This window comes from Phacochoerus africanus, chromosome 12 (genome assembly GCF_016906955.1).
Source record: "Phacochoerus africanus isolate WHEZ1 chromosome 12, ROS_Pafr_v1, whole genome shotgun sequence".
NCBI lineage: Eukaryota > Metazoa > Chordata > Mammalia > Artiodactyla > Suidae > Phacochoerus > Phacochoerus africanus.
Window position 1 is genome coordinate 51,984,537 of NC_062555.1, and position 18,198 is coordinate 52,002,734.

Genomic DNA, 18,198 nt, shown 5'->3' on the forward strand with positions numbered 1-18,198 from the left:
AAATTCACTGATCTATATTTGCCTAAAGTTTGAAGCCAGAGGCCACATGTGACTTTCTGCCTCAGAAATTGTTGCACTGGTGAAAGAAGCGCTGTATTTCCTTCATGATTTGGCCCTGTGTTGTCCTTCTTACAGAACCTTTGCTGGCTCCACCTCAGTCCGTCCTAAAAGCCTGGTGAACTTTGAAATCACCCTGCAAGTATGTCTTTAGATCCTTCTATCTTATTGTATTTGAAAAGCATGGTCTTGCTCATGGTGAGAAAAAAAAAAAAAAAAGCCCCCACATGCTTCCAATACCTTCCAACAAAAAAAGGACCCACCCTAAAAATTTCGGGTGGCTTTTTAAGCCTATTTTTCCTGACGAGCATCTCTGATAACAATCTTTCCACTGCCTTTGTAAAACCACATAGGCTTCCCATAACCTAGTGGGACCTTGAACTCTGCCCATGGAAGGGAAAGCACAGAAAAGGGCTGGAATATACACACTGCAAAAGCAAATAAGAGTTTGAACTCCACCTGCCTTTTATTTGCAAGCCATGAGCATCTCCTTTCTCTCCTGCCCTCAGAGGACAGAGGACCATTGCAGCCTTGAAGGCCATAACCTTCTTCTGCTTGGAGGTCTAGGCCAAAACCTTCACTCGAGGAAGCCAGAGTGGCCTCCCTACACTGTCCAATTTCTCAGCATCACGGACAAATCCCATTTCCCCCAAGATGGTTGTTCTGGGCTGAGCCAGTCTTCTGTGCTGTGCAGCAAAAACCTGGAGCAGCTCCACATGTGTTCTCTTGTCAAGACTTTTAGGACCTGCGGGCCTGGTTGGAGAGGCGGGAAGGCTGGAAGCACTGTTTTGACTTTGATTTTGCGGCATTGGAAAGACAGAGATATATGAACTGGAATTTTTGCAAAGTGTACGTGGTTGGGGGTGGGGGGAGGGGAGGGTTCTGGCCATCGATGGCTTTGGCACGCCTCCGCTGAGTAAGAATTCCCCAAAGAGTTAAAAGCTCTTCTGAATACGAAGAGCTGTAAAAATCGCCTTGCCTGTGCTCCAAAAAAGAAGGCATAGGATTTGGTCCGCGGGTTGCGGTGTTCAGAGGTGAGCCCAGGGTTTAGGGGCTGCGCGGCTTCATGTTCCAGGGCGCCACCCCTGCACCCTGCGCAGGTAGCGACCACCCTCACTGTCGCCCCCACCCCCATCCGCGGACAGACCTCCACCCATCCCGGGGCCTGGTGGGCGGGCCCAGGTCGTGGTGGGCGGGCCCGGGCGGGGCGGGGCGAGGCGGGCCGGCGCTGAGTCCAGAGCTCTGGCTCCGAGGAGACGGCGGGCGGCACTAGAGGGAGCTGCTAGCGCCGCCGCCGCCTTCGCCGCACCGGCCCCCCACGCCCGCGGCCCGGAGCGCCGCCTCCCAGACCGCGCCGCCGCGATGGCGGAGGACAGCGAGTCAGCGGCCAGCCAGCAGAGCCTGGAGCTGGACGACCAGGACACGTGTGGGATCGACGGGGACAATGAGGAGGAGACGGAGCACGCCAAAGGGTAGGCGCGCCTGGGGCTCGGTGGGGACGCAGGCTCCCGGGCACGGCGGCGGCGCTGAGCGGCTCCCGGGCCCCCGCGTGGCTTTCGCGCGGCTCCAGGGCGGCGGGAGGTCCGGGGGGCGCGGCTCGCACGCGGAGAGGCGCGGCGGGGGCGAGCCCCCTGGTGCGCCGGGAGGCGTGGGGACCCGCCACGCCGCTGTCACCTGCCGCGCGACCCGCCCTGGCGCGCCCCCATCCCGGCCGGCATGTGACTCAGTAGTGCTAAGGGGGGCGCGGCGCCCTTCCCTTTGTGGTGGCCCGGCTGGTGGGAAGTGGTTCTCTTCTCTCCGCTCCTTGTCACCCCTCCGTAAGTCCTCCTGGACCCTGTCACCCCTCCCCCAGCCGCGGGGAAAAAAGCCGCTGGTGGAGCGGAGCGGTTTGAGATTTGCCCCTGCTGGTTCCGGCGCTGCTGGCCAGGAGCAGCGGAAAGTTGTGCTGCCCCGGCCGCCCCTCCCCGCGCTGAGATGGGCACGGGGGCGCCGGGGGTCCCGGCCAGGCTGCTGGGGACGCGCAGGTTCGCCATCGCGGAGCGCGTCTGCGTCTCCAAAGCCGGCCCGACCCTCATTTCAGCTCTGTCTCAGGGGGTAGCGCCTGCTGACCGGGCCAGATCCGGCTGGGTGTTTTGATCTCCAGAGCCATGCTTTAACACCTGGTCAGGTTTCTTCCTCCTTTTACTGGCTCCCTTTTCTCCCGCACAGACTTGATTTGCACTCCGGTGGGAAAAAAGGTTGCTTCTGATGAAGGAGGGTATTGAAGTTCTGTTTTATAGGCGGCAGCGGGAGGGGGGGTCATTTTAAATCCAGGCTAGTGGCTACCTTGCCCTTTTACCTTGATGGAATCGGACTATGCGCTGGTACAGTGCCACCCCTTAGAAGTGATATTTTGCAAACCATGGTGACTGGCAAAGAAGTGGGTCAGCTTAAAAACATGATAGGGAGGCCTTAGTCACAGATGGCTTATTTATTCAGTTCATGGGGAGGATTTTTTAAATGATTGATGATTTAAAGTGTAAAGTATTTGCATTCTCTTTAACGTCTGGTTGAAGATTTATTTAAGAAAGGAACTTTGAGCTTTCATGTGTTATGAAATATTGAGAGAGATCAAGCAAAAGAAAAGCTGACTAAATGTATCTTTCATTGGCGTGATTTTTTTTTTTCAGTGGCAGCTGCAAGTACAGAATGTTGTAATTCTAGTCTAGAATATTTTTTTTTTTTGAAGAGAGGAAAGGAAATTCTGCAGACATCTGAGCCCCAGTTCTGTTTATGCGGTGATAGAAATTTGTCTATGATAGATAGCTAAATATAGATAAGTTTTTGAAACAATGACACCAGTGCCAGAAATGAGCCCAGATGCAAATGTGATGGATTATGCAGAAAACTTCATCACCTGTCCTTTGTCTTTCTAGCAAGACCCTGGATGCCTGACTTTTCCACTGTAATTTCTGTTTCTTGTTCTTTGTTCTTTTGAAGGCTTGGTTATGTACTTCTTTGCTTACACAGTCCAGAATGTGCATGGTACAGAGAGAATTACCCATCTGTGTACCCCTTGATCTGGGCCTGCCCCCAGGAGCCTTGCAGGAGACTCTGCAAAGTTCCCAGATTAGCACCCAAAAGCATCTCCATGCCCTCTTCAGAAACAGTCAGTTTTGTACATCAGCACATCAATTATATATTAGCACAGTTACTCACAATTCAGAGATGCCCAGTGAACTGAACTGTTTTAACCAGGAGCAGATAACATGATTTCAGCTTCTTGGAGGAAGAAATTGTCATAATGGGTTGATCGTGGCCTATTAACCTGTCAGGACAAGAGTAGAAATCTAAGTGGCTGTGCTAGTTGGACTGCCTTTTTGAATTCAGATGATGGGAGCCAAATTTGGGGGAGTGATTGTGTTTTATTTGGCTCGTGCTGATGATAGGGCTCAGTAGCAACCTAGATTTTTTTCCTAAGCAGCTCAAGTTGGTAAATGTTAAAATTCGAAAGTCTTGTCTTTTCTACACCTGGCCTCTTCATTTTCCACAAATTCATGGCCAAAAAGAGCAGACTTGGGGTTCCTTGTCGGGGGGAAGGGGAAGGTGTGGGAGGAATGGGGATTTTGGGGTTTGGGGCATGCAGACTGTTTATCTGGAATGAATGGGCAATGGGATCATACCGTACAGCTCAGGGAAATGTGTGTGATTGGGTCACTTTATTGTACAACAGAACTTGATGAAATATTGTAAATCACATATACTTTAATAAGACTTTTTAAAAGTCAAAAAAATAAATAAATCAAGTGGCAAATAATAAGGCTGTGGAGGTATGACTATGTAAACCCTTTACCTTTTAAAGGTGAGTTATCACTTTGAAGCTTCTAGGTATGGGTCAGTGCAAAGCAGTTCTTTACTGAATAACACTTTTGTGGCCTGAAAGAATGAATTTATCCCCACTGTGGAATATAACATGTTTACTAGTTGTTTTAGACATATTAAAACTAGAGCCTCAGGTAAAAGGAAGTCACTAAATTAAACTATTTTGCCCCCACAATGTAAATATTGCTATATATGTTTTTCTTCTATTTTTGTAGAATTTTTTTTTATGAACTTAAACAGGCATTTCATTTTGTGGATAATGCCAAAAGCCCATGAATGAAGTATGATGTATGTTTAATTAAAAGCAGTGCCTGGCGTATTATAAAATACTTGTATCTCCCTGTCTTGATATCTAATTATTCATGGAAGAATGTCCTCTTGGTTTAACTTTTTGGTCCACCCAAGTATGACAGTGGCTTACCAGTATACAAATTTCGTGAATTCTGAAAAACATGGGGGAGGGCAGAGATTGTCCATTTTAATTAGCCAAGCTATATTCAAGGATGTGTAGTTTTATTATCTTCAACCAACATGCAGTCACTTATATATATGAAATCTATATGTATGACGGAGGAACGTGTCTGTGAAACAGAAACACACTCACAGATAGAAAAAACTTGTGGTTGCCAAGAGGCGGAGAATGGAGCGGGAGTTTGGGCTTAGCAGGTGCAAACTATTACGTATAGAACAGATGAACAACAAGGTCATACCATCTAGCGTATTCACTATCCTGTGATACAGCACAACGGAAAAGAATATGCGAAAGAATTATATTACTGAATCACGGTGCTCTGCAGCAGAAATCAACACAACATTGTACATCAAGTATACTTCAATAAAATTTTTTAAAAATGCAGCAATTAGAACTAGAGTAACAGGATTACCCGGAGACATCCTTTAACTATGACTTGAGCACACGATTTACCATTAGGGGAAATACATCTTTGTAAAGGGTTTGAGAGAACTTGAAAACTTTCAAGCAAGTTAAAAGTTCCAGGGTAATCTTGTTATTTTCCTAGTAAAGATTTTCTGCATAGATAAGAATTAACTTCACCTACCTTTTCCTCCTTGCTCCATTGATATGCTGCTTCTCCACCTGTAAAATCAATTGGGTCCTAGTTAGTCACCTTTTAGTCCATCTATGGCGCATTGAGCATAGTTATTGCTCAGTGATGGAAACGGGACCGCACAGTTAACATTTCACTTGGCAGCAGAACCAAATCTCTGTCCTTGCTTTATCAACACTGACTTTGAAGGTGCACATTTCCTCGATAAATTGATGTGTTTCATCTCCTTTTCACTCTGAGAGCTTTTCCTTCATTATTCACTGTAGTGAAATAGGAAGCAGCCACCAAGAATATTTACATAGGGAATAAAATAAGCATATATGAGTATGCCTTTGTTGGCAGATAAATGACTATATTACTCCCCAGGGTAGATCTGGAGTAGTTTTGGTATTTGAGGGTTATTCCCAGACATTTTAAATAAATTAGTTCTCTTAGAAAAATTCAGGTATTTGGAAAAGATGAGAACTTGAGAATTCTTTTAACAAAGACCTTAATCTTTCTTCTGCCACCCCCAATTTAGGTGAGAATAATGGAACTTATTTACTGTGCGTTATGTTAGGTTCTGCCTTTATCTTTTGTTGAAATGGGCTGAGGGAACTTCTTAGTCAATTGTGGAATCAGTGGGCAGACGCAAAAAATTACTGTAACTCTGGAGATTTTTCTGGTCATGGAAAACCTAAGGGAGAGAGTTCCCAGTGTGGCTCAGCGATAATGAACCCACCTAGTTTCCATGAGGACAGAGTTTGATCCCTGGCCTCACTCAGGGGGTTAAGGTTCCAGTGTTGCCATGAACTGTGGTGTAGGTCATAGATGCAGCTCAGATCCCATTTTGCTGTGGCTGTGGTGTAGGCTGGCAGCTGTAGCTCTGATTCAACCCCTAGCCTGGGAACCTCCCTTGTGCTGCAGATGTGGTTGTAAAAAGGGGGGGAAAATGCAAACAGAGAAGTTCCCTAGTAGCTCAGCGATCAAAGACCAGCATTGTTGCTGCTCTGATGCTGGTTCCATCCCTGACCTGGGAACTTCTGCATGCTGTGGCCAAAAAAAAAAAAAAAAAAAGTGGAAACAGCAAGTGTATGGAGAGTGAAAGTGCCTTGTTGTCTTATTTCCTAGAGATTCCACTATTGACAGTGTAATCAGTCACACTTATTTGTATTTATGTTTATATTTATATACACATATACATACATATGTATATAAATAAGATCATACTTTGTATAGATGCTTTGTTATGTTGTATTTTCCTTTGACAGTGTTTATATATTTATATATATAAATGTATATTTAACGTAAATAGGATGATACTTTACATACACTCATGTTACCTTTTATTTTGCACTGACTCTGAGTGTTGTCTGTTAGAAATTGCTGCAATGATGGAGAGGTCCAACACTTGAAATGTGACGAGCGTGACGGGATTTTAAACTTCTTTCAGTTTTAATTCATTTAAATTTAATAGCGCCATGTGGGTGGTGGCGCTTGGATTGGACAGCTCTCATCATATCCTGCCTTTCAATTTTGTAAGCCTTTCTGGTACTCAGACTGTTTGCTCATTCTTTTCTTCTGCAGAATCTGTCAAGTTTTCATTCTTCCTTTTTCTTTCTAGTGCTTTCGAAGCTCTATACCCTGTTTTTCTACTTTTGGGAATTGTTACATTTCGAACAAGCATGCTTTTATCTTTATTTCTCTATCAGTGTCAGCATTTAACCAGTGTCCAAAATGTTCTACTACCAAACAAGATTGTTTTGCTTTCTCCTTCCTTTTCATGTCCTAGGTTTCATTAAAATAATCTGGATTTTTTTTTTTTTTTGTCTTTTTAGGGTTGCACTCAAGGCGTATGGAGGTTCCCAGGCTAGGGGTCGAATCGGAGCTATAGCCACCGGCCCATGTCACAGCCACAGTAACACCAGATCCAAGCCATGTCTGCAACCTACACCACAGCTCACGGCAACGCCGGATCCTTAACCCACTGAGCGAGGCCAGGGATTGAACCTGCGTCCTCTTGGATGCTAGTCAGATGTGTTTCTGCTGCACCACAACAGCAACTCCTGCTCTGTTAGATATTAAAGAAAAGAGTGATCCTAGAAGGTAAAAAGATGTGGCAATGCTTGGGTTTTAGAAAGAGGGGGAGAAAAAATCCACTAAAACGTCAAAACAGAGCAAAAGAAAATAGGTTACCTATTAAGAAAAAGAGAGGCAGACTGGCAGAGAAACAGCTGTTCCACTAAATGCCGGAAGATAATCAAACAATGGTTATGGAGTTGGAAGGAAAATGATTATCACAGTTACACATGCACCCAGACTCCAGTCTGTGCATGAGGGCAAAAAAAAAGGCCTCTTTAGACCCATAAGAGGTTAGAGAATGTCTCATTTGTGCACTCTATTAAAGAAATTCAATGAGAAAATACTCAGGGAAGAAAAGAGGGAGTTCCTGATGTGGCGCAGTAGATTAAGAATCCAAGTGCTGGGGCTGTGATTGCTGTGGAGGCGTGGGTTCGATACCTGACCTGGGAAACTCCACATGTCTCGGGTGCGGCTATTAAAAAAAGAGAGAAGATTTAAAAAAAGAGAAGGTGGAGTTCCCGTCGTGGCACAGTGGTTAACGAATCCGACTAGGAACCATGAGGTTGCGGGTTCGGTCCCTGCCCTTGCTCAGTGGGTTAACGATCTGGCGTTGCCGTGAGCTGTGGTGTAGGTTGCAGACGCGGCTCGGATCCCGCGTTGCTGTGGCTCTGGCGTAGGCCAGTGGCTACAGCTCCGATTCAACCCCTAGCCTGGGAACCTCCATATGCCGCGGGAGCGGCCCAAGAAATAGCAACAACAACAACAAAAGACAAAAGACAAAAAAAAAAAAAGAGAGAAGGTGTAGTTTATAAGAAATAACGGTAAACAGTGAAAACAGTTAAGCTGTCAGGAAAGTTTAAGAAGTTTTTGGAGTTCTCGTCATGGCACAGTGGAAACAGATCCAACTAGGAACCATGAAGTTGCAGGTTCGATCCCTGGCCTTGCTCCATGGGTTAAGGATCTGGCATTGCCATGAGCTGTGGTGTAGGTCGCAGACAAGGCTTGGATCTGGCATTGCTGTGGCTGTGGCATAGGCCTGTGGCTGTAGCTCTGATTGGACCCCTAGCCTGGGAACCTCCTTACCGGCAGGTGCAGCCCTAAAAAGCAAAAAAAAACAGAGGCAAGCATAGTGTTAAAAAATAAAATTATATATATAAAAAAAGTTTTGGATACTATGGATGTGAGTATAATGTAATTGTTAAGAAAAAGGCTTTGATATGATATAAGGGCAAAATTAAAAGAAGCATCATGGTGTTAAAATTCCATATGATTTCAGAGTTCCCATTGTGGCTCAGTGGTAATGAATCTGACTAGCATCCGGGAGGACACAGGTTCAATCCTGGCCTCAGTGGGTTAAGTTGCCGTGAGCTGTGGTGTAGGTCACAGACATGGCTCAGATCTGGTGTTACTTCGGCTGTGACATAGGCCAGTGGCCTCAGCTCTAATTCAGTCCCTAGCCTGAGAACCGCCATATGCCACGGGAGCAGCCCTAAAAAGGCAAAAAGACACACACACACACACAAAATATCTAACAGAGTGGCTCAGGCTCATCCATCCGTGGGGGTCTCGTGGACACCAAGGTTTTTGTGGTCCTACAGGGCCATGTGGCCTCCAGCTCCTCACCCCCATCATAGCTCCTAATGCTTGGGGTCCTTTAGCTTCTCCTTAAACCTTTGACCTTGGGTGGGAGACAGCTCTCTTTCTCTCCCCCCACCTCCCCTGCCAGGGGCCACTCATCTGGGACTGCTGTGCTTGGCATTTATTGAAGCTTTTGTGCAGAGGCTTGATGATAGCCCAAAGCAGAAGACAACTTCAAATTCAGTGTCAGACTAAATCATTGCCCACCACGGGCATTTATTGGCATGCATGCCCCTCCATAGGCCACGGCTTCCTGTGGTGTCCCTCTGAGTGGTCGCTCTTTTTTTGGCAGGGGGAGGGTTGCACCTGTGACACATGAAAGTTCCCATGCTAGAAGTCGAACCCGCATCCTCAGGGAGACAATGTTGGGTCCAAAACCCGCTGAGCCACAGCAGGAACTCCCTTGGTGTCTCTAGTTTCATGTGCATGTAACATCTACACACCGGCTCACATAAAAGAAGCTTTTATGTTATGTTAACAGCAGGTTATCTCAACATAAAGTATGGCTGAACTTTATTAGAATTGAAGACCCAAAGGTCAGGAAAGCAGGTCAGTAGGTCTGTCTGTCTAGCATGCTCTCCCCCCATCAATCATCTGAGTCTTTTTTCCGTTCCGGTTCTCCAGAAAGGATCTCATTGGATTCTAGCCAGTAGGTTTAGTCCAGGAAGGGGTGGCCAGGTGGCTGGAGGGGATTGTCACCTGGTACAGCATGGACACACAGGGCCATACTTTCCGGGAGGTCTGTGGGCCAAGTGATCTTCAGAGAAGGAGGTAGTAAACTAGGCTGACACCTCCAAACATGTCCACAGAACAGAAGCTCGTGCCTGCCTCTCTGCTCACACAGACCCTGTATTTTCTGGAACATTGCACACGTTAGTAGCTTCATAAAGAGTCGTCGGAGTTCCCGTTGTGGCTCAGTGGTAACAAACATGACTAGTATCCATGAGGACTCAGGTTTGATCCCTGGCCTCGCTCATTGGGTTAAGGATCTGGCATTGCTGTGAGCTGTGGTGTAGGTCACAGATGTGGCTCGGATCTGGCGTTGCTGTGGCTGTGGTGTACACCAGCAGCTATAGCTCTAGTTGGACCCCTAACCTGGGAACTGCCATGTGCCTCGAGTGCAGCTCTTAAAAAAAAAAGAAAAGAAAAGAAAAAAGGTTGTTGAGTGCATTCCAGTGGTTCTTAATCTTCATTGGCAAGTAAACCTCTAACTTAAAAAATGTTACTAAGTTCTCTTATGACATAGCAGGTTAAGGATTCGGTGTTGTCACTGCAGTGGCTTAGGTCACTGCTGTGGCATGGGTTCAGTCCCTGGCCCAGGAGCTTCCACATGCTGCAGGTGTGGCCAAAAAAAAAAAAGATTCCCCATGTGCATTAGAAAAATGTGAAGAATGTCCTTGTTCTAATTCTAATTTTGAAGGATTCAGATTGTGGAATTCTTAGTTCTGTGTTGTATAAGACCCCACATGGGAAAATGATAGCTTATCTTTTTAACTCCTCCTCTATGCACTGCTTTCCTTGTATACATGTTTTTCTTTTTTTTGTCTTTTTCCCTTTTCTAGGGCTGCTCCTGCAGCATATGGAGGTTCCCAGGCTAGGGGTCCAGTCGGAGCTGTTGCCACTGGTCTATACCTGAGCCACAGTAACATGGGATCCAAGCTGCATCTGCAACCGACACCACAGCTCACGGCGACACTGGATCCTTAACCCACTGAGCAAGGCCAGGAATCGAACCCGAAACCTCATGGTTCCTAGTCGGATTGGTTAACCACTGAGCCACAACGGGAACTCCCGTTTTTCTTTTTTTCTTATTGAATTGTTACAGTAACAGATGAGGATACTGAGCCTTAGCCAGGTTTAAATAGCTTGGCCCAGCCCACATCTCAGATTCACATTTAGGTCTTGGACCTCTGACTGTCAGCTGCCTTTTTACAAACCACATGATCTCATGGACTCTCAATAAAGAGCAATTCGTTTGGTAACATTTTCAAGCTCATCTCCCCACAGATCATAGATTACTAGCTTTGGCTCCTTTGGAGCCCAAACTCACCAGCGTAATTGGTATAGTAAATGTCAGTGAATTTAAAAATAAATAAGAGTTCTCCAGAGGCTCAGGGGTTAAGAATCCAGCATTGTCATTGCTGTGGCTTGGGCCACTGCTGTGGCGCAAGTTAGATCATTGACCTGGGAATTTCTGCAGTGCCACCAGGAGTGGCCAAAAAAAACCCCCGTAGGTTTCCTTGTCTTAAAAGAAATTGCATACAGCAGAAGTTATCACAACATTAAGTCAGCAATACTTGTTTAAACATGAAAGTCAGCAATAAAGTGTTTAAACATGAAAGAAGAAAAGACATTGCACCTTGATTTTGTTTGTTTTTTGTTTTTTGCTTTTTAGGGCTGCATTTTTGGCATATGGAGGTTCCCAGGCTAGGTAGGGGTCAAATGGGAGCTGCAGCTGCTGGTCTGTACCACAGCCACAGCAACGTGGGATCTGAGCTGAGTCTGTGACCTACACCACAGCTCTCAGCAGCACCGGATCCTTAACCCACTGAGCAAGGCCAGGGATCGAAGGCTGGCATCCTCATGTGATACTAGTTGGGTTCTTATTATAAGAAGAAACCCTTTTGAGTTTGTCCTTTGGTCTCTCAAAAGACTACTTTTATTTATAGCATCAATAAGTGCAATAAAATCCTTTTTCTTTTATGCTTCTTTCCAGGCCGTGTCATCTTTCTGGTTCCAGTTCTTTCTGTGGCTGCCTCCTCTAGGCTCACACACCAGCATCTTTCCCCAGTACAGTTGTCCTTCAGGCCTCTGAAGAGTCAGTATTCCTGGAAGAAGCAAAGTGGGCTTAGGAATGTGGTTATTGGGCATACCTGGGTGCTGGCACTGCTAAGGAGGTCACGTCAGTACCCCAGTACCCACCCCGTAGCCCAGCTCTACCACCTGGTGTGTGTAGCCCTTGAGCCGGGTAGGGCTTTTGTGGGTGCTTTGAGTTCCTCTCAGTGACCCATCCGAGGAGAAAACCCAGCACACATCTACCCGGTGGTGGTGGCACCACCCTGAGCTGGGATTTGCCTTCGCACTTTCTGTTTTGCAAGCACATGTCTTTTCTGTTGCTCAGACACACCCAGCCGGGAGACCTGGGCTCCTTAATTCCACATCCGTGTTCACTCAGTGGTCAAGTTCATGTAGTGCTTTCCCAGAGAAAGATGGTGACTCACTTAATGTGATTCTTTCCCATAATTTCTTCATTTGTGTTTTTTGAGGGAGGAGGGGAGACATTTGTTCTTCTCTACCCTTGGAGTATTTATTAACATTTTAAAGAAACCAAAGAAAGAGCTCTTCTTGAAAACAGACTTCCTTTTTTATTTTTCCAATTCAAGTTTTTTTAAAAAACCCTTTTCAGAGTTCCCGCTAAGGCCCAGTGGTAACAAACCCTGCTAGTAGCCATGAGGACACGGGTTTGATCCCTGGCCCTGCCCAGTGGGTTATGGGTCTGGCGTTGCCTTGAGCTGTGCTGTAGGTCACAGATGTGGCTCAGATCCCGCATTGCTGTGGCTGTGGTGTAGGCCAGCAGCTGCAGGTCTGATTCCATCCCTAGCCTGGGACGTCCATATGCCACAGGTGCAGCCGTTAAAAAAAAAAAAAAAAACAAATAAAAAACCCTTTTTGCCAAGGCAGATAATACTTTTTTTTTTTTTCTTTTTTCTGGCCACCCTGCAGCATATGAAGTTCCCAGGCCAGGGATCAGATCTGAGCCTTAGGTGCACCTGCACTGCAGCTGCAGCAACCCTGGATCCTTGAACCCACTGTTCTGGGCCGGGGATAGAATCTGCAACCTGGTGCTGCAGAGACACCCCCCGATCCTATTGCTCCGCGGCAGGACCTCCAGGGGCACATTGTTTCTAATATGAAACATTAGAATGTATCACCAAACAAGAAGACAGTACCTTGCTGTGTTCATTTATACATTTTCCTAGTCCTGTACATTTACACAAATGCACATGTATTCCTCCTCTGGTCCTGGAAGTGCCTGTTTGTCATTGGATGCGCCAGGAGCATCTTTCCAGGGCGTTCCCCAGCCTGCTCCCAAGTCACAGGACTCCGCCCTCATCATCTCTTTTGTCTCCTGGTGTTGGACCGTGTACTGAGGGCTCAGCCCCATCTTCCAGGGGAACAAGGTTTTTTTCTTTGCACATGGGCGTCTTTCTCCCCTCCCCCCCATGCTGGGCTGTGCTTGTGAGGGGAAGTCACCATGGGCCAGCACACATCCTATGGGTCCCCAGGGCTGGCCGACAGCAGAGGGGGAGGGATTCTGGATCCTTCCCACTGAGGGAAGCAGAGTCTTTCCCATGAGATGGAAGTGAGCGCCTGTGTTCCATGCTGCTGCTATTTTGGGTCTTGACCCACATGGTTCAATCTGTAGACTAACTGATATGACATCTGTATTATTACCTTTGGCTTGGTCAACATCTTTATTTTTTTAAAGTATTATTTTTTTGAATTGGTAGCATGAGCATATGGTATAAAATTCAGAAGACCCAAAAAAGGGGTGTCCTTGCTCTGCCAGCCCGGAGTCTCCCTCCCGTGAGCGGGTCCTGTTACCACTTCTCAGCGTGTCCTCCCAGGGGGATTGTGTGCACAACTGGGGGTGTGGGGTGTGTGCACACGTGGCAGCAGGCCCTTCCAGGCCTGCACCTTGATTTTTCCCTTAACAGCGTGTCTTGGAGAAATGTATTTATGCTTCAGAACCCATAGAGAAACCTCATTTTTCAGGGGCTGTGTGCCATGCCATCGACTGGCTGTCCTGTTGCTCATCTAACCTGCCCCCTGTTCACAGCTCATGAGGTGGTTGCCAGGCTCTTGGGCCAGAGGACACAGCACTGGATGGGACAGCCTTGGATGTATAGCTCTTCTCCAGACTGTTTCTTGGTGAATATTGCACCAAGCCTTTTCGGGGAGTTCCTGTTGTGGCTCAGCGAGTTAGAACCCGGCATAGTATCCATGAGGCTGCAGGTTCCATCCCTGGCCTCGCTCAGGGGGTTAAGGATCCTGAGTTGCTGTGGCTGTGGCATAGGTCACAACGGCAGTTCTGATTTGACCGTAAAATAATAATAAAAAAAAAAAAGTGCCTTTTCAGCTAACAAGGTTTAGGGAGGTAGTGTGTGGTGTGTTGGCATGAGTGTTAAACCAGGAATCCAGAAGCTTCTGTCTGTCACCCCCAGTTGGAAATACTGATCAGTGCACCTCTCTGGTTAAGAGCTCTTCCTCAGAGAATTGGAGCATTTGGTTCTCGGGAGCTCCCATTGCTGCTCTTTAAGTTAAGAACCTGACGAGTATCCATGAGGACGTGGGTTTGATTTCTGGCCTCGCTGATTGGGTTAAGGATTCGGTGTTGCCATGAGCTGTGGTGGAGGTCGCATATGCAGCTCGTATCCCACGTTGCTGTGGCCGTGGTATGGGCCACAGGTGAGGCCCTAAAAAATAAAAAAAATAAAAAAATTGGCTCTCAAAGTCTGATGAGTTAACAGGGATATAAGAAATATGCCTCTTGTCCTGAGTCCAGTTCCTGCCCTCAGGGATCAGGACCACAGACCTTGTGCCTCAGGTGCCTGCCTGGCGCCCAGTGCTTCTCGGATTGACTTTCTGTTTTCATCGCTCAAGGATAAGGGGCCAAGTATGCACGGGCAAGAGAGAGAAACTCGGGCCTGTCCCTCTGCTGGCTTGTCCCATCTCTTTTTTTTTTTTTTTCCCCCCAACAGCCACACCCACAGCACATGGCGGTTCCCAGGCTAGGGGTTGAATCGGAGCTGCAGCTGCCAGCCTGCGCCACAGCCACAGCAACGTAGATCTTTAACCCACTGAACGAGGCCAGGGACTGAACCTGCATCCTCACGGATCCTAGTCAGGTTCATTACCACTGAGCCACAACAGGAGCTCCATTGCTCCTTCCTTCTTCACAAGCTTTTCCTGAAGGCAAAAAGACTAGTAGTTTGCCACCCACTGGAACCACAAGGATACCGTGATATACAGGACATTCCTTTAGATGAAAGAATGGAGTAGGTCCATGAGCAGCCCTGGGATATGCAGAAGAGGGATGGCAAAATGAAAATTGGCTGTAACAAGGGAATTCGGAAGTAGGAATATAATTGAAAAAGCACATCACATTGTTAACTTGGCTGACACATTTCATCTTATTAAGTGTAACAGGTGCTGATCCAATATTGAAATGAATTGCAGCCAGAAAAAAAAATTTTTTTTGACTTGTTCGTCATCTTCTTTTAGCAAACTCTGAAAGGCCCAGAAATGAGAAAAGTTATAGAAGTGAAAGCTAATGCATACGGGCTCTTATTCTCCTATCAGAAAAACATTTGTGAGCCTAAGTGTAAAAAGACTAGAAAATAGGGTAATTTTTCACTAATCTGGACTGTCTTGAAGGCTATAGATACACTCTACCAGTACCCTTAAGTCTGTTAAATCTTGGTTTTTCTTCTTACTGAGTTCACTGTTTCATCTTTAGCAAGTGTTTTTACCTAAGATGCAAAGAAAGTAATCCTTGAAGAAATCTGAGGAATAGATGAACAATTTATGTTTAGTTTTTCATGTATATGTAATGATCTTAAAGATATATAGGCACATTCTTTCCTCCATTTTCTTTTCTTTTCTTTTGTTTTTTTCTTTTGTGGCCGCCCCACAGCACATGGAGTTCCCTGGCCAGGGATCAGATTGGAGCTGCCGTTGCAACCTACACCCGTAGCTGCGGCAATGCCAGATCCTTAACCCACTGTGCTGGGTTGAGGATCGAACCTGCGTCCTGGCACTGCAGAGACACTGCTGAATCCTGTTGCATCACAGTGGGAACTCCTCTTTCTTCCATGTGAAATATTTCCTCCTTTCTTCTGATCTCGGATAATCTGCAGAGACATTTTTTACTTCACAAGCCAAACTTCATGCTAGACTAGTTTCTGGCCAGTGAGTGTTGTTAATATTTCCGATGACACAACATTAACTCTTATTAGAATTGGGTTTCTGTGAGAAGTAGGCACCAGATGTGTTGGATAATAAAGAAATAATCGAGGAGAGAGAAGGCTAATGACATAGAACATGTTTCCCCACGTTTAGATTATGGTAAGAGTGGAAAGAACTAAAAACTTGGAAACAACCCAGTATTTAAAAAGGGGATTATTCCATTTAGAATGGTTAAGCAATGAGGTCCTGCTGTACAGCACAGAGAACTATATCCAGTCTCTTGGGATAGACCATGATGGAAGATAATATGAGAAAGGGAATGTGTGTATATGTGACTGGGTCCCTGTGCTATCCAGCAGGAATTGGTGCATTGTAAATCAACTGTACTTTAATTAACATAAAAAGGGGAACCAGTTAGCAAACTGTAGACTGGAAACTGGCAAAGAGAATCATCCGGGCTCTCCTCCACTTGGGCCAGGAGCGCCCGGGGCTTACTGATCAGCCAGCGCCTGGAGCCAGATGACGACAGGGCAGGTTGGGCCCTTGCTCTGGACTGTCCGTCACCATGTTTGGGGAGGAAGGGGGCAAGGTCATTACTGGAATCACACAGATGAGCCTCTGATCCCAGTGGAACTCCGTCAAAAACCTGAACTGCAGGTAAAATCTGTTCTTGAGTTGGACGGCCACGTACTCAGCTTGTACACAGGAGCGCAGCCTGGGGCCAGAACCCTGGAGAGTTTGCGTCCCCCTCAGCCGACTTCCCGCCTCTGTGGCTGGGAGTTCTTCTCCTTCCGCAGGGCTCTGTGATGCTCCTTTGGGTTAGCTTCATGTTTTTCATAAACTGTGCCCCAACCAATGCTTATATTTCCTCCCATGTAGTGCCTTTCCCTCTAAAGGGATTTGGTGTCCCAAACAGAACACACACTCACTCTCTCTCTCTCTCTCTCCCCCCGCCTCTCTCTCTCAAGATCTGTTTCCATTTGGTAAGAGACAACTAGGCTAATAAAACAAATGTTCGCAAAAGAAGAGGTCATTCCCAAAAGAAGACCTCAAGATGGCCCGTACGTACCTAAGCGGACGGTCACCCCGTGGAAATGCATAAACAACGGAGGACGTACTGTAGCGACTCCCTGGATGCGGGGGCCTGACTGGCTGATTGGAGCCCTGGCCTCTGCTGTTACTGAGCTGTGATTTTCAGCCAGTTCCTTAACCTCTGTGTATTGCAGTTTCCTCTTCCCTGAAATGGGAACCACTATAAGCGCAGGATTTCACCTCCCCAAGTTATTGTGACAGCTTCACAATTTCCAAGTTGCTGTACGTCAGGTGCTGACACAGTGCATGAAAAGTGTTAGCCGCTGTGACAGTGACCATGATGGTGGTGGTGGGGACAGGGATGATGGTGATGGTGACATTGATGATAGAGGGGGGGTGAGGATGGTGATAATGATGGAGATGGTAGGGGTAACGGTGGTGGGGACGCCAGATTGTTCCCAAAGGGCTTGTGTCATTTTACGTTTCACCAGCCTTGTATGCGTGTTCCCTTTCTTCACATTCTTCCAATGTTGTTGAACCTAAAAAGGGGTGACACATCAATGGATAAAAAATAAGAATCTGAGTTGGTTTCATTTTCAGTTTTCTTACTGCCAGTGAAGTTGAGCATCATTTCATAAGTTTTTTGGCTGATAGGGCTTCGTCTTTTGTGAATTGTTTATTCACATATCCTCAGCCCTTTCTTCTCTCAGTCTTTTGTCTTCTTACTGATTTTTATATTGATTTTTCATTCATCCAACATATATTTATCTTATACCTCAGACACTGTTTTAGGTGCTAAGAATACAGTGGAAAAGGCTGTTTTATGGATCTTATGTTCTAGTCAGAGGAAGATGAATAAATAAATAATACGTTTTTTGTCAGCGAAAAGTTAGATGAAGAAAAGTGAAGCAGGATATTCATCATAATAGCATTGATTGAGTGATTTCTCTGTACCAGCTGCTAATGCCTATGTATTAACTCATCATCACAGTTTTTTTTTTTCGTTTTCTTAATACAACTGCACCTGCAGCATATGCAAGTTCCCGGGCTGGGGGTCAAATCACAGCTGCAGCTATTGACCTATGCCATAGCCACTGCAATGCTGGATCCAAACCACATCTGTGACCTGCACTGCAGCTTGCGGCAATGCGGGATCCTTAACCCACTGAGCAAGGCCAGGGATCAAATCCGCATCCTCACAATGTTTGGTCCTTAACCTGCTGAGCCACAGTGGGAACTCCTATGCTCACAGGTTTTTTTTAACACTGTTTGTTGAAAGCTTCAACCTTTTGCAGGTGTGGAAACTGAGGCACAGAGGGGTCAAGTAGTATATTCCAAGTCACACAGCTAGGGATTAGTGGAGCCAGGATTCAAACCCAGGTGGTCTGACTCTATCTAATGCCTGGGATCCTGACGAAGCTATTAGGTTGCCTCTCTGTACTATGCTGGAGATGAAATGTGAATGGGAGAAGGGCTTTTTATATGTTCTGACTATTCATATTTTATCATGTGT

At 46.3% G+C, this 18,198-nt stretch overlaps 1 protein-coding gene across 3 annotated transcripts in view; it reads left to right on the forward strand.

Moving 5' to 3' along the window:
- The first annotated feature begins 1,365 nt into the window (after positions 1 to 1,365).
- Positions 1,366 to 18,198, forward strand: part of NMT2 (N-myristoyltransferase 2) — a 72,994-nt gene continuing 56,161 nt past the window's right edge. For all 3 annotated transcript variants that reach the window (XR_007131202.1, XM_047754933.1, XM_047754934.1), the window contains exon 1: positions 1,366 to 1,529. Coding sequence is in view for 2 of the 3 variants with exons in the window: in XM_047754933.1 (XP_047610889.1) it covers positions 1,420 to 1,529 (110 nt within the window). In the remaining variant the exon portion in view is untranslated. The remainder of the gene's footprint in view (positions 1,530 to 18,198) is intronic.